Below are 16,472 nucleotides of genomic sequence, written 5' to 3'. Positions count from 1 at the left end.
GCCTCAACTTCAAACCCAACTCTCAATCATCTCTCTCCCCCCTCTCTCTCTCTCTGTCTCTCTCTCTCTTTCAAACCCAACTTTCAATCACAAAATTAGCTGAATGGGCTTCTTCGAGCGCTCTTCCCCTGTTTCCTCAACCACCCTCAAATGGCTAGGCTTTGTAGCTGCCGTCTGGGTCCAATGCATCTCCGGCAACAACTACACCTTCTCCAACTACTCCGATGCCCTCAAGTCCCTAATGAATCTCACCCAGGTTGAGCTCAACAATCTGTCGGTGGCCAAGGATGTGGGCAAGGCTTTTGGGCTTCTCGCCGGCCTTGCTTCCGATAAGTTCCCCACCTGGTTAATTCTGGTTATTGGGGCCGTCGAAGGGCTTGTTGGATATGGTGCGCAATGGCTTGTTGTCAGTGAGAAGATCACTCTTTCTTATTGGCAGGTAACATGTTAGAAGCAATAACCAAAATTGACTCTGTTTGCTTCTCGAGAAAACGTAGCGCTAGAAAAACAAACCAAATCTCGAATGAATTTTCTCGAGCAGAGCATGGTACTGTAAGTGGTATTGCACAACTTGGAAACCACGGCTAGCAAAAAATATTATTATCTTTTGCTGCCTCACATTTGCAAAAATTCACATTACATGATTACCATTTACCGGCCGATTAGATATTGACATATTTAATTATCTGTATTTTAGAAAATAAATGAACGAACATCAAATGCATTAAAAACACAACTGTGAATTTTGTTCTCTCATTATATTCGATTACGTTTCTCAGTAAAAAAAATAAAAACCAAAACCAAAACCAAACAATATGAAGAAAAAACCGAGAAAATTGGAATCCATTATGGGCCTATATACACGGCAACACCCTAGTCAAAACTGATGCTGCTAATGTTTTTGTACGGCAACAGATGTGCATATTTCTGTGCATGGGAGGCAACAGCACGACGTGGATGAACACAGCGGTGTTAGTGACCTGCATAAGAAACTTCCGCAAGAACCGGGGGCCAGTCTCGGGTATACTCAAGGGCTACGTGGGCCTCAGCACCGCCATATTCACCGATCTATGTGCCGCTCTCTTCTACGACGATGCCGCCTCCTTCCTGATCATGCTAGCCGTCGTCCCCTTAGGAGTCTGCGTCATCGCCGCCTTTTTCCTCCACGAATCCCCTCCCGTGGCCACATCCGCCGAAGAGCAAGAGGAGTCCCGTTACTTCTGGGTCTTCAACATCGTGGCCGTCGTTGTCGCGGTCTACCTCCTGTCCTACGACTTCATACGCAGCCCCAACACGGTGTTCTCTCAGGTCTTCGTGGCCGTACTGTTGGTTCTCTTGGCCTCCCCGCTGGGAATCCCGGTTTACTATTTCTTCAAGAACCGGTCAGGACAGGGTACGGACATCGAGGGACAGGTTCGAGAACATCTGTTGGTAAAGGAGGAGAAGGAAGCGACTGAGAGTCAGGATAAGGTGGAGGTGGCGGCGAAGGAGGAGAAGACGATGCCGGTGATCGGAGAGGAGCACTTGGTTTTCGAGGCATTGAGGACCGCTGATTTCTGGATAATGTTTATATCGTTTTTGTGTGGAGTGGGGACTGGCTTGGCGGTGATGAACAATATGGGACAGATTGGGCTGGCCCTTGGCTACACCGACGTGTCCATTTTCGTTTCGCTCACTAGCATTTGGGGGTTTTTCGGCCGAATCATTTCGGGTACCGTTTCGGAGCATTTCGTCAAGTAAGTACCTACCCTCCTAATCTCGTCTTATTTCTTTTCTTTTAATAAGACATGCCTGCGATAACGATGAAATATCGGAATCTTGCCTTCCCAGGAAAGAAATATTCGGATCTTTTTAGAAAGAAACCTGTTAAGGATATTTAATAACTTTGCTTAATCTTTCGTGGTTTTTATTTTATTTTATTTTATTTTTAAAGTGTAGGAGGTCATACTCGATACATCATGTCTAAAGATTTTTTACTTTTTCCCCTGAGGCTACTACGATCTGTATTTTTTTTTATTATAAAATATACAGAGTTTTTAAAGTATTTGGTGGGGAGTGGTTTTATCATGATTCTAGAATTAGGTGCGATTGGAATATAAACTATTCTCAACTATCTCAATTTATTATTATAAATTTTTTAAATTTTAATATAAAATATAATAAATAATTCAATTTTTTTAAATTTTAAAATAATAATAATATTAAAAAATAATATTCTAATAATATTTTATCATCTCAACTCAACTCACTTCAACATCCAAACTCACTCTTATAGATTGGGTTGTCGGTGGGTAATTAGTTTGGATATTTATCTCTACCCATGTCAAATCAGTCAAAATCTTCCCTCGATTTTTCAATTTCATTTATGAACATGAAGACTTTCTCACTTTTCGTCTTGTCCTTGTTCCGAAATGGTGTCAGTTTTGGACTAAGGGCAGGTTTGATAACTAAAATAAAATATAAAATTTTTATCCCATCTCATTAATTTTTATCTTATCTTTTTATTATATATTTTTTAAATCTCTATATAAAATATAATAAATAATTTAATTTTTTTAAATCTCAATACATATTTTTTAAATCTCAAAACAATAATAATATTAAAATATAATATTTTAAATTTTAAAATAAAATATAAAATTCTCATCTTACTTCCCAAACTTATCTTAAGACAGTCTTTTTTTTGTCTTAGCGCATTCATATAAATGTTTTCTCAAATTTTAGTTAAAAATTTTTATTTTTTCTACTCATTTATTTATACATTTTAACTATTAATTTTTTTTTTCTTTCGGGAAAAGTGTGGAAAAGAAAATTTTAACTTATTTTTTTCACATTATAATTATTTAATTATTTGTTGCACATATATTTTTCGATTTTCCATCTCTAACGATTTTTTTTTTTTTGAAAAAAATTGGATCATCTCAATAGTGACATTTTTTTTATTTTCCAAATTTCAACTATAACAAATATAGCATGAGGGAAAGTGTATATGATTATAGCATGAGGGAATTTATTTTATGAATTAAAATAAAATATTTTTAAAATATTTCCTAAACCCTTCTCCTAAAATAGTCAACCGGATGGAGAAGGATTTTTGTCAAAAAATTAAATTTTTTTATTAAACTTTAGAGAATTTGATGGAATAGGCATCCGGATGTTGAAGATGTTAGTTAGGTTGCATTTCGGGGTCGTTCTCAGACTATAAAAATGGAAAAGAGAAGGTTGGTTGAAGTTTGTTTTCTCTGTTGGCTTAAAATTGAGTTTATAGATCGATTCGGGAACAAATACCTTTATGGAGACAAGTTTAGGGAGTGTGACAATCTAAAGGGCCGTTCTTATATATAACATATTTAATGGAATATCTCATATTTGATTTTTCCATTCCATTAAATACTCTTTGGGCTTAGTGATTTCGCTTCCGTGCTACGGACACTTTAAAAGGTTTTCATTCAAGTTTACCATGTTACGGGTTCTCAATTATAAGTGAAAATCACGGTGGCTAAGCTCATCTATACCTACTAATAAAGATATATATGATGCAATTTATTGTGCTGCAAATATTTTTCACGTCGGCAGACTTGACTTCTTATTTTCTACGTACAGATCACGTGCAAGTGGGTTTGCATCCCCTTGTTCGTTGGCTTGATCTAAGCCTTAACTTCTGGACAGTGACCCACCTGTCCTTGGTCTAAACTGCATGGTATTACTGGTCAGGACCATCATTTTCAGTACCTTGGGTTTTAATACCTTGGGGTGTCTTTGATGCGGTACTTGAATCGTTATACGAAGTCTTCCCTACTTGCCTTGAATAAATAGGTCTTGGACACCTTTTTCAAATTATAGAGTTGAATTTAATCTCATAATGGGTTTGGTCCATGCATAATGAATTTAGATTTTAAACGAACTTTTTCATGAACCTTTCTAGTAATTTATCTCTTCCAATATTCTGATCTGTGTTTTGACGCCATTGTAATTTTTATTGATATCTTTCAAAATGTTATTCTTCTGTCTAGATTTTATCATATTCAATCACACATATTCTTGTAGCATATAGACATATAAATCTACTTAAAAGACATTAAGGAATAAGGCATATATAAAACTTGCATAAAATGCGCTGTATGATAACTTTAACATGAAGAATAATATTTATCTTTCTTAAAAGAACTCTTCCGTTAAACCCTCTTTTACCGGCGGAAATTAGCACACCATGTATATGTAGTTCCAAACACCTTACCCCTTAGTTATAAAAATTCAAAAATTGACATGTATTCACTTTTACGTACTTTTTATACACTATATTAATGTGATTGATTGTGTTACTCTTTTTTAATATAAAATAATTATTTTAGCCAATTACGTCAGTGAAATATACAAATAATACGTAAAAATGGCCGTTATATATTACAGAACTCTTATAAATTTGAGTAGTGACTGTGAATAAACTTTTTCATGAACCTTTTTTGTCCGAATCCTTGCTTGCAGGAAAGCTGGTACACCAAGACCTCTTTGGAATGCAGCTTCTCAGATTGTAATGGCTGTCGGTTACGTTCTTATGGCCTTGGCTGTGCCTGGTTCCCTATACATTGGTTCAATCGTTGTTGGGATTTGCTATGGCGTCCGTCTGGCCATTACTGTCACAGTTGCGTCCGAACTATTTGGCCTAAAGTATTATGGTCTCATCTACAACATTCTAATCCTCAACCTTCCTCTTGGGTCCTTCCTCTTTTCCGGGCTTCTTGCCGGCATATTATACGACATGGAGGCTACTGCCACTACCGGAGGAGGCAATACCTGTGTTGGAGCACATTGTTACAGGCTAGTGTTTGTGGTGATGGCTGTTGCTTGCATTGTTGGGTTTGGTCTAGACATTTTGTTGTCAGTTCGGTGCAAGGCTGTTTATGCCAAGATTTGTGCCCGCAATAGGTCGAAGAAATCCTTACCCAATTCCCGAAGACGATCTGTGAAAGATTGAAAGGGCAAGAATTTGGAAGATTGATAGGGCTTGTTTCTTCCCTACCTTTTTGTTTTGTTGAAAGGCAAGCAATATTTCGGTTTGTCATTCTTTCGAAGCAACATTATACCCTATATAGAGTTTGGTATGTGTCCCTTACATGTCTGTAATTTCATTTCGAGGTTCAGAATTAGAGTGTGGTAGGTCAACAATCGACCATTGAGAGTTCGGGCTCAATGGGTTGCTTTTGATACATTGGGCAGCGCAGAGCATGATCATAGTAATGGGCTCTCATTTTCTAATAGCCTATAGTTGGGAGGATTTCTTACCATGTCGTATACGTGCAAGTGCAAAAGCTCCACGATGCTACGTACCAAGTGCCGGGGATTAATTGGGCCCTCGGGTGTTTCTTCTCAATCTTGAACTCTTAAATCGGTTGAGCCTTTCTTCTTTCCGAGTATTTTGTCACTTTTTTATGGATTTTAATGAATATCCAAGAGTATTAGGAATAAGTATATAAGAGTACTTACTGTTCTTTTAAACAATATCTTCGTTTATTTTTATAACTTTTTAACTCATCACATTTTATCATTATAATTTTTTTAAATTTTCACACAAAATAAAATAAATAATTCAATTATTTTAAATTTAAAAATATAATATATTTTATTCAATTTTTAACTTTAATTTTAAATCATCTTATCTGCAAAAAAAAACAAAAAAACGAGAGTGACATTTTTACACTGCCTAGAAATGTAAAATCTGAACCGGAAGAAATCTCATTTAATTTGAAATCTGTGACCGACAAACATACAACATGAAGCAATAGATTTATTTATTTATTTATTTCTTCAACCTTTGTTTGGGGAAGGATGTTGTCTAGCATAGTTCCAAAATGGTCGGTCCCTCTCCTACATTCCCGTATAATGCAGGCGTGAGAAGTTGGTTTATGAAAGGTCTCAGACACCTCGCCTGAGAATCTGAGACGCTGGCACAGGCCATGGAGGGCTATTCCTATACTTGGAAGGAAACATGCTTTTCATGAGCATCCTCGCTTGGAGGTAATTTGTCCATGCCAATTCTCAACATAATGTCCATAATGGTTGTCAGTACAATTATATGGCAAAATTGGTGCAGCTTTTAAACCCACACTGCTAATAATAAAGAAACAGATTGGTTGGACTGGACAGCTTAGGTCGTCCATCTTATAATTAGGCTGTATTTGGCATAAATACACCATCTACGTCCGGATACCATTTATTATGTAAGTCCTGCGGAATCTGAAACCTGGGAACACTAACTTAGCACTTAGCTGTTCTCCAAATACCCATCAACGTAATGAGGACTGCAGATTTGGTAAAGATCGACAAAGCCAAAATAATGATGAAGAAGATCATACAGATACTATTCATTAAATAAAAAAGGAATATCCAAAACTCAAATGGAAGTGTTTCGTACGCAATTGGGTTACAGCCTCAGGAAATGATAATATAGATAGCAAGCAGAATAGAGAATTAGGAAGGGAGGAGTCACTGAAAATGCTAATTGCCATACACACAAGACGACGAGCTGAAGCTTCCCTATATATTGGCTCTTGATTATCATGTTCACAAGAAGCTCTCTCTCTCTCTCTCTCTCTCACACACACGCACACACACATATAACATGTGAGCCAGCAAGCACGGCACGGGGTTCCTGATCAGAACCTGCCACTGTTCCCTTGTGAAACACGGAAACCCAACTCACCAATCCTCAAGTGGTACACTCTGCCTTTCTCTTGCAAATTGTAACCTCCGTTATTTAGGACAGTTACTTTTAAGGTGTGGGAATGGATGAAACATATATTCCCATGAACAGAAACCATAAACCACTCCATTCAAATTCCACGAATGCTAATGCTGTCAGACCGCTTCAATTTCTAAGCAGAAACAGCACGAAGATTGCTCTTGCTTTTAGTCTCTGGGCTAGCTTCCTCGTCTTAGGCCCTCTCTTGGTTGCTTCATATGGTTGGTCCTCTCTCACGACTCATCTTTTTTTATTAGTTGAAAATATTATATTTTTATTTTGGGTTCTCCCTGAAATTCCCTTTCTATGTTTTCTGTACATGCAAAAGATGGGCCTTTATACGATCACACTGCTTATACCGAGGTAGGTATAAATATTGAACAAGACAAATTCCCAGTAGAATATTCATTTGCGCATTCGTTTGATACCCAACAAACAAACTCCTCGGTTTTAAGGTTGGGTTGGGTGTAGGAATTTGGTGGTGGTGGTTGTTCTTTTTGACGATGTTAATTACATGTTTCGTTGTTTGACAGTGTAAAAGCCAGCCAGAGAAGGCACTTTACCAGGGAGGGATTCTCAAAAGTCATGCCGTAAACCGCATTGGCGTTTCTGCAAGTAACGCTAATTCGCAGTCTTTGATATTGAACGATCTTACCCAGGGCACCATTTACTCTTTCTCCAGTTGAGTTTTTCTTCCTCTCTATTTTCCTTGAGAGCATGATCTAGATAGATACTTGCATTAGTTTGGATTTGGACGTTTTATGGCAAATAGCTTCGTTGATGCCATTGTTTGGATGCGAAAAAGAGTAACGAAAAACAAAAGTTCCGTTGCCGGGACTCGAACCCGGGTCTCTCGGGTGAGAGCCGAGTATCCTGACCAACTAGACTACAACGGAATCTTGGGATATGTCCTCTCCCGCAATTTTACGTTACTATGTCTTCTTTCTGGTCTCTTTATTATCTACAGCTTCTTGCCTTAATAAATATCATATTTGTTTATGCGGAAATTCGGCAGCATCGTTACAATGTGGCCCCTGACGCAGTGTGCAACACAGCAAAGCTCAGGTAATCAGGACTCCATGTAACGCCCTAATCTTAGAGGTCTAGGGAGTTAACTCCTATCACCTAATAATCAACTCCAACAATACTAATATATTTCCAAATCTAAATATATATGCTTCCAAAACTTCAAATCAAACATAAACATTTTAAATTTAATGAACCGCACATATTCACATATCAAATACTCAATACAATAACCTAAATAAAAATATCAACTTCTCTTCATGTCACAATTAACAATATAGAATAAAATAAAATTGTCATAAATTTTCATAAACCGTCTAAACATATTGAAATCAACCTATTAAATAAATAAATCCATCAACAGTACTAGTATCACGAGGTACCCAATTACTATCTACAGCTAATCATGCCCACAACCTCTATTATTGATCCTTGACTGAATAATCAAAATCATCTGAAAATATTGTAAAGATAAATGGGTGAATTATTAATAACTTAATAAGCAGAGAACATATACTAGTATGTAAACATAAGTATTTACAAAGTTCGGTATGCATAACAAAACATTTACTTTCAGAAAACAGAAACATCATATTTATTTTCAGAATTCATAAACTGAAACACATTAACAAAAAGTCAGCGAAGCTTTCATAGAAATTTTATTATTTCAAAAATATCCATTGGCATATCAATGATTGAAACCTCATCTTCCTAGCATATAAGAGTATCACATCGGGACAAATATCATCTTTCACCCTTGTGGTAGGGTTATAAACCACCATTATATCCGTGGCTGAGCCATATACCATGTTTCACTCCGTGGTAGGGTTATCAACCATTATTATACCTGTGACTTGGCTTTAACAAAAAAGAACAGAACATCATCAGAACCATATCATATTCAGAATACAGAATTAGAAAATTCATACCAAGATTTTCAGATGACACATCATATCAAAACTTAATACTGAACACTTTTAGAACATTTCACATATCCAAGAATAATAGACACAAAACTTTTTCATTTAATCAAAGCAAAAATTTTGAGATCTTATATTTGCTCTTTTTCACAGTTCAGAAATAGAATGTTAAAATCAGCTCATGTCTACATCAGTCATGACAAAAATACTTTCTCTTATATAGGATTTATGCATATGCAGAACAAACATTTAATGTCGTTTTTCGCATTTCTTTTCAAAGATAAACATGCATATTTTCAAAGTCAACCTCATTTCATTTCTTTTGTGCGAAACTAGTATAAGAACCCTGCTTACCTGATTTCCACGTATTATTTACTCATTGAGTCGGAACTCTAACAGTAATACCACCTAAACAAAACATATACCCAACATTTAATAAACCAAACTAGTAAGCTATTATTTTTGAGTAATAATCCAAAACAACCCATTTCTAACTCAAAGTCTATCATAAAATTAAACCCAAACAGTCCCATTCTTAAACCATTAGCATTTAAACCCCAACACAACCACTAACATCTCCACTCAACAGCCAAACTCAACCCATACAACTACCTCTTACCAACACTAAACCAACAATAAAAAACATCTCCAAAACCAACAACGACAACTCTTGTGTTTAAAATATAACACAAACAACCACGTCAACTCCAACCTTCAATATAAATCTTCAGTACAACCACCATATATTTTTAATCATCCAACACTTAAAAAATCTTGGGTATCTACACCACTCATAACACACCCAACACAACCAACTCAAACACACATTACACACACAATCAATAAACCACCCTGAGCAGCCATCAATCACTTCCATTCGCCACACATCAACCCAAATCACCACACTTCAACATAAATAATTAAAATAACTAAACTTAAAATCACATAAAATCCCCCTTTACTAAATGATGAACAAAAAGAGAAAAAGAAAGTAACGTAAGCTTACCGACGTTGGGTTCTTTGATAAAAATTGACAAACACGAGGGAGTACTGCTTGATGGAGGGAAACACTCTAGGAAAATAAAATGAGTGTGTGCGTGAGAAGGCACTGTCGTGGGTGTGTGCATGAAAAACAAAAGAAAAGAGAGAAAAAAATAGAGATGAAATATGTGTGTGCATCAACAGAGGAAAAAGAGAGAGTGAAAGTGAGATCAAAGAATGAGAGGAGAGAGTTACCGATGGTAGTACTCTCGGTGAGAGGGCTCAACGGCAGTACAAAATCTTGCAGGAGGTTGACAGTGATTGCTCCAAATCTAGTGGTTAAACGCACGGTTAAGAGAGAGAGGTTGAGAGGAAAATGAATGGAAGAGTATCTGCTGGAAGGTGAGGATTTTTGACATGAGAAGAGATCAATGCAACTGCAAGATCATGGGTTAGGTGCGTACGGGATGGATAAATGTGCGAAACTGAAGCAATTGAGGGAAAACCGTGGAGACGAAATCAGTGAAAGAAGAAGGAAACTTACCCAATGACGCCGTTTTGGGATTTCTTCAAGTGTTAGCTTGCTATGGGCCGGGCTTCATCAAGTCTGGGCCGGGCTTTGGCCCTGGTGTTACATCCCACGAGTGAAAGATAAAATCGAAAGAAAATTTTTATTTATCATCTATATACCACATACTACACATGATTCTTTTATTATTTTTTTTCTTACCAAATATGTAATGTATGAATGATGAGTAGAATAATTCTTTTAGTTTAATAAAAATAAAACAAAAATAAAAATAAAAATTAAGTGTCAAGTTATTATTTACCCTTACATATATATTAAGTTTCATATTTATATATATTGTATAGTAATTAGTGACTTTTACATACTATTCATCAAACTTATCATAAGTACTTATATGCATATTTTAGGCTTTTAGCTCTTACTTATGGTGTCATAAACTTATATGCATTTTATTTAGGCATTGTTATATGCGTGTATTAGACTAATTAATATATTTTAGCTATTTATTTTTAGTCTTTTTTTTATTATATGCATGATATTTTGAACTTTAAAATTAATATTTGGGCTAAAAAAAGGTTAAATTTGTATTAAAAAAATCAACCAATCCAACAAAAAGTACAAAACTGAATCATTACCGTAAAACCGAACCAAATCCAAAAATCAAAAGTACCAATTCCCTCGATGAACCGGTCTGTTCCGGTTCTACTAATTTCAAAATTGAATGAAATGGTTGGATTTGCCAATAGGCCCGAAACCGAACCGAGTACACCCTACCTATTTCCACTCACATTCACTCGTTAGTGTTTGAGAAATGTCAGATTATAGCAGCAGCTGTCGCAAGGGACAACTAGCAGAGAAGGTCATGGAGCAACCTGGGTTTTAAACCATTATGTAGAGTTTTATCATATATTAATTGCACGTCACACTGGTAGATAACTACATTATCTTTGGTGCTTGATAGGTTGGGTCAAGATAAAAGGTGCAGGTGCAGACTCGGCTGTCATAAGGGCAAGCCTGAAAACAGAGAATAAGACGTATTACTGTATTGGGACTGTTTTGGCCAAGCCTGGATGCTGGTCATTTCTCAAGGGTGGATTTGTTCTGAGCTCTCCATCTAATTTCTCTGTCCTGTTCCTTCAGGTAAATGTCCATTGAATAAGTTGTAACACTGCTCACAAGTTTTCTCTATTGGGTAGTACAAAGTGGAAATCTGGTACCTCCTTCAGTCAACGTTTTTCTTTGTTTTGGTTCTACAGAATCCGGACAATAGAAATGTCAGTATAGAAATTGCAAGCACTTCAGTACAGCCATTTACTGAGGAGCAATGGAGAACAAGTCAGCAGTATATGATTAACAGTGTGAGCAACTAAACAGAGCATTATTAGCTTACTACATTAACCATTCCATGTCATGTCACCAATTTTCCTGGTCAGTTATAAATTGATTTACTCGACAAACATGTTGTTGGAGCATAAAATGTGCCGATAGACTTTTGACTATAAAAAGGGTTCTCATTGATAGAATTAATTTTGCTATCAATATTTTTGGGTAACATCTATTTTTTCAGCAAAGGAAGCGTGCGGTAACAATCCATGTCTCAAATGGACATGGAGAAGGGTTGCGAGGGGCAGCAATTGACATAAGGCAAGTGTCAAAAGACTTCCCATTTGGATCTGCAATAGCTCAGACCATTCTCGGAAATTTGCCGTATCAAGTAAGTAAGGTTCATAGACAACATGTAAAGATATATTAATCCATGTCTGTAGCTCTTATTGTTTATTATGTTCATCTAACAGAAAAACCCTTCATGTTTTCCCAGAATTGGTTTATCAAGAGATTCCATGCAGCCGTATTTGAAAATGAACTCAAGTGGTATGCCACAGAACCAGAACAAGGAAAGGTCAACTACACCATACCTGACCAGATGTTGAGATTTGTTCGCGCTAACCAAATCATTGCTAGAGGACACAACATAGTCTGGGAGGACCCCAAGTACATTCCTGCATGGGTTTCTAACCTAACAGGTCCTGAACTGCAATCAGCTGTCAACTCGCGTATACAAAGCCTACTGAACAAGTACAAAGAAGAATTCATTCACTGGGATGTTAGCAATGAAATGCTTCACTTTGATTTCTACGAACAAAGCCTCGGCCCTAATGCCACATTACATTTCTGTAAGGCAGCACACAAGTTAGACCCTTTAGCAACACTGTTTATGAACGACTTTAATGTGGTCGAGACCTGCAGCGATATAAATTCAACCGTTGATATCTACATCTCAAGGCTGAGAGAACTCGAACGTGATGGTGTTTCAATGGATGGAATTGGGCTAGAGGGTCACTTTGATGTACCAAACCCTCCTCTAATTAGAGCTACCATAGATAGGTTGGCCACACTTGGGCTCCCCATATGGCTTACAGAGGTGGATATTAGCAATACTCTCGATAAAGAACAACAGGTGAGCGAGTCTGAGCGTAATTCGTTAGTCTTTCTTGTTTTCGTCTAGGATAATTTTGATGCGGCTATACTTGCATGCTAGCTCAATACTTAAGTTTTTTTAAGCAATTGAAGAAATATCAATTACCTTTTCCATCATTGAATTGGGATTTATATTTCTGTGTACAGGCTATTTACCTTGAGGAAGTATTGAGAGAAGGCTTTTCACATCCTTCTGTGAACGGGATAATGCTTTGGACGGCGCTTCATCCTAATGGGTGTTACCGAATGTGCTTGACAGATAATAATTTTCAAAATCTCCCGGCTGGAGATGTGGTTGACAAGCTTCTGAAAGAGTGGCAAACTGGGGAGATCGAGGGTGAGACAGATGAGCATGGTTCATATAGCTTTCATGGCTTCTTAGGAGAGTACCAAATAAGTGTCAAATATGGCAATAGGACTGCAAATTCTACGATCTCACTCTGTCGAGGTGATGAAACTAAACATTATAACATTCAGATATAACTCTTGTATACCCATTACTCGCACCATCCCGGTATTCATGATAGAAATTGGTTTAGAAAACCTGTAGTTTCTGCCTTCTGGGGATATAAAAAACTGTTTATCAGTTATTGCATTTATGCGCAAATTATTCAATATACTCTAGTCTCCTTTTATTGTATAAACGGTGACTTTTTCTGGCTGAACAAGCAGAAAAATGTCCTCTCAAGGTGTTCAATCAACAATCCACCATAAACAGAGCATATCTGCCATTTGGACTTTCAAGATGCATTCTTGTATCAGGAGACTTTTGCCTCTTAAACTTCAATTACTTTAACTACATATAGGGTACCTTTCACATTTGTTTGATACAGATTGCAATGGACTTTCTTGTGAAACTCCATCTTGTTCTAGACGCTGTCCAGTAGACAATTATTGAGGGGCCTAAATCGGATTTTCTATTCAGCTTGATTTGTGTCTATGATCAAGATTGCAAGTGGAAAGGACCCACAAGGCAACGGAATCCAGCCTAACGGATTTGCATAATGAAACTTATTATTCTCTGAACTTATGATTGCACGGTGATTGAGAATCCGAAGTTATTATTTTGTCTATGACTTGTGCAAAAATTTTGAACTAATATTACTTATTTCACCAAACAATCTTGATCATCTCCATATATCGCAATTTAGAATCCATTTACCAACTTCTTTTGTTCTTGATTCTTCAACCTACAATTTCACCAAACTGAAATGATGATCTGACGCCTTATAGTCTTCGAGAAATTCCTTCTTCAATAGCGGAAAGAGAAAAGGCCAAGCAAAAACTTGCAACGCCCGCAAGGCCACAAAGTGATCCCTCTCAGAAACACGCTCTCCTTTAATAGTGTCATGTTTCCCTTGCTTTCCTCTCTTTTTACAACACAAAATACATACCCAAAAAATCCAAACAGATAAAAAAAAAAAAAAACCTGCAGCCCAAAATCAGAAATTTGTTCTCGGTTCTCATTTGTTGCTTCTTCGATGCAGAAGCTTAAAAAGCTTGAGTCCGAGGAAAAAAGCGAATGAAAATCTTAAAAATAAATATAAAACAAACGATTTAAGTATATAATACACCGAATTTTTTAGAAAAGGGGGCCAAAGAGTGGATGGTTGGTTTACACTGGCAGGAATCTGTCAGCTTTCCATGCAAAAGGCCAAAAAGCCCCAGTAGCCACAAAGGCTGCAAGTCTGAACTGAAACGCACTCACAACACAGCAAAAAACCGTGATTTGAGGATAGATATTAGGGAGGGGCTACAAATTATGGAATGCGAGAGCAAACGACAAAGTAGCCAAGCCTATCAACGCAGACCGTACTGTTGAGGGAGAGTGTGTTCTTGATGAGTCTCCCATGGCCAAACCTGCCAACCATGAGCCATCTCTCATCATGGCTTCCCCAGCTCCTGACCCTGATTCTGATCCTGACCCAGAAACCGAATATCCAGAACCGCTTTCTGATCCTTCACCGGACCCCGAACCCGAAACAGAATAGCCTGACCCGGACTGAGACCCGAATCCCTGTGGTGTGGTTGACGTCATTGGTGTTGGATCTTTAGAAGATTTCTGACTGCACACCAGAGAGTAGGAGAAAGTCATTACTCTTGCATACCATAGTAAATTTTAAGTATTCACATTGAAAGAAACTCAACAACCTAAATTAAAGCCCCGATAAATCTCATTCCAATGAAAGACTAGATGATCTGAGCATAGAAGAAAGGACAAACAGAAGAAATCAAATCATTAAAAGGGTAATCTTTGGCGTTATGGCATTGCCACTATGCATCCCCCACCAACCCCAATCGACAAAAGCTAAAAGACCGAACTAAGAAAAAAGAAATCAGATCTTGAGGTTGGGGAGGCATTGCCAACTGACTCCACCAGCTTCATATAACACACAAATCTACTTTCAGGAGTAACGGAGTTGCATACTGAAAACATATATTGTAGACTAAAGTTAAGTAGACTAAAAAAAGAACTCCAGAAAAAGGAAAAACAGAAGCTTGCGAAACACGGAAAACTAGAAGAATGAGAACGTCTTATACCTGGGAGAGGAAGGGCAAAATGTCACAGTATAATCGGCACCGGAACACGTGAACGTACTCGTAGCATCATCGTACGCGTAGCTATAAGATCTCGGACAAGCAGCCTTGAACATCTCAGAGTACACCGACGGCCTGCACGTGGCGGGTGTAGCATAAGAACCGCTGCAACAATACTCGGGGTTTCCAAACGCCTCGCACGCACTCTTGCACGCGTTCCCGTCTCCGACCCTCAGCTCCGATGGGCATTGTTGGTTCAGATCCGTGACGCAACCGGTCGAAGCGCAGACACCAGCCCCGCCGGTGCCTTCCACTATCATGGGAAGGTTGTATCCGTCCACCAAGCTAACGTCATAGAAGTCCTGCCCACCCGAACCAAGCGTGAACTCTGCGAGGGTGGCGGGTGGGGCGGCTCCAAGTCCGTTGCACTCGACTTGGCCGGAGCCGCAGTCGCCCGTGAGGCACGACCCTGACCCGGATCCGTCGAAGTTGCACGCTGTCCGAGCCCAGAACCGACCAGACCAGCCGGTGGGAGCTTGGAAGGAACGTGAAGTTTCCTTTGGGAGCTCGAATCCGGTGCTATCGAGTCTAGGGCTGCCTGCATTAGCGAGAATGCCAGGCCATACAGTGTAGTCACATCTGTTCACAAAGGTGAATGTAGCTGCCGAAACACCTGGCAAGCAGGAAAACACACACACATCGTAAATCTAGTTAGTGCAAATCTATATATAAAAATGTGAATGTGACACAGACCCAGTTGACAGAATGTAGAACCCATGAAGCAAGCAAAAGTGTAGTTATCGATTTTTATGGATACCTCTAGTAGTGAGAAGTAGAACAAGAAGGCCCAGAATACTGGAAGTGGAGGAGGAGCAGCAAGAGAAGGGATACATGCTGTATTAACCGTTTAATTTGTTTTCCTTTTTCTGTCTGGTTGGTTGGTTGGTTAGTTGGTCTTTGGGAAAAAGCTAGGAAGGTGGGTGTGTCGCAGGTTGTGGAAGTGGATTAGATGGTGATGGTGAAGAGTACCAGTGGAGTGACAAAGTAGCTAGAGATCAGTCAATGCCGGAGGATTCTTCAAGGGCCTGGACCAAGGGAGAATAGCCTGAGACTCTCTAGTAGGAGGCGGAGAGGAACTGAGGGTTATCAATTGGTCAGGAAAATCAGGAAAGAAATCCAAACCGTATAATTGCCTCTGATCTCTGTTTCTCTCCCCCGTTGTAATTTATTTATTATTTGTTAAAATATGACGTTTATGTAT

At 38.2% G+C, this 16,472-nt stretch overlaps 3 protein-coding genes and 1 non-coding gene across 5 annotated transcripts; 2 read left to right on the top strand and 2 right to left on the bottom strand.

The window, feature by feature from the left end:
- Positions 1-7: 7 nt before the first annotated feature.
- On the top strand, positions 8-5,371 carry LOC108993372 (protein NUCLEAR FUSION DEFECTIVE 4-like). The gene is made up of 3 exons (XM_018968259.2): positions 8-439; positions 916-1,736; positions 4,486-5,371. Exons 1-3 carry the CDS (start codon positions 104-106, stop codon positions 4,973-4,975), a joined length of 1,647 nt encoding a protein of 548 aa, XP_018823804.1. The 5' UTR covers positions 8-103; the 3' UTR covers positions 4,976-5,371.
- A 1,226-nt stretch (positions 5,372-6,597) lies between these two features.
- On the top strand, positions 6,598-13,390 carry LOC108993321 (endo-1,4-beta-xylanase 5-like). Of its 2 annotated transcripts, XM_018968203.2 has the most exons (8): positions 6,598-6,960; positions 7,068-7,102; positions 7,273-7,420; positions 11,157-11,335; positions 11,452-11,553; positions 11,763-11,909; positions 12,015-12,653; positions 12,821-13,390. In XM_018968203.2, the coding sequence occupies exons 1-8, from the start codon at positions 6,783-6,785 to the stop codon at positions 13,154-13,156; spliced, it is 1,764 nt and encodes a 587-aa protein (XP_018823748.1). In that variant the 5' UTR covers positions 6,598-6,782; the 3' UTR covers positions 13,157-13,390. The 2 variants fall into 2 exon arrangements, with proteins under 2 accessions (XP_018823748.1, XP_018823749.1); XM_018968204.2 differs by lacking the exon at positions 7,068-7,102 and having other exon boundaries at positions 6,855-6,960; positions 12,821-13,389.
- On the bottom strand, positions 7,563-7,635 carry TRNAE-CUC. Its single transcript has one exon. It is a non-coding gene; the product is annotated as a tRNA-Glu (tRNA).
- A 797-nt stretch (positions 13,391-14,187) lies between the features above and the next one.
- LOC108993426 (thaumatin-like protein 1) lies at positions 14,188-16,472 on the bottom strand. The gene is made up of 3 exons (XM_018968344.2): positions 16,029-16,472; positions 15,215-15,884; positions 14,188-14,739 (listed from the first exon to the last, which is right to left on the bottom strand). Exons 1-3 carry the CDS (start codon positions 16,102-16,104, stop codon positions 14,427-14,429), a joined length of 1,059 nt encoding a protein of 352 aa, XP_018823889.1. The 5' UTR covers positions 16,105-16,472; the 3' UTR covers positions 14,188-14,426.

The sequence above is a fragment of the Juglans regia genome, chromosome 13 (assembly GCF_001411555.2).
Source record: "Juglans regia cultivar Chandler chromosome 13, Walnut 2.0, whole genome shotgun sequence".
Taxonomy (NCBI): Eukaryota; Viridiplantae; Streptophyta; class Magnoliopsida; order Fagales; family Juglandaceae; genus Juglans; species Juglans regia.
Note: the sequence above shows the minus strand (reverse complement) of the source record. Positions and strands in the feature narration are given on the sequence as shown.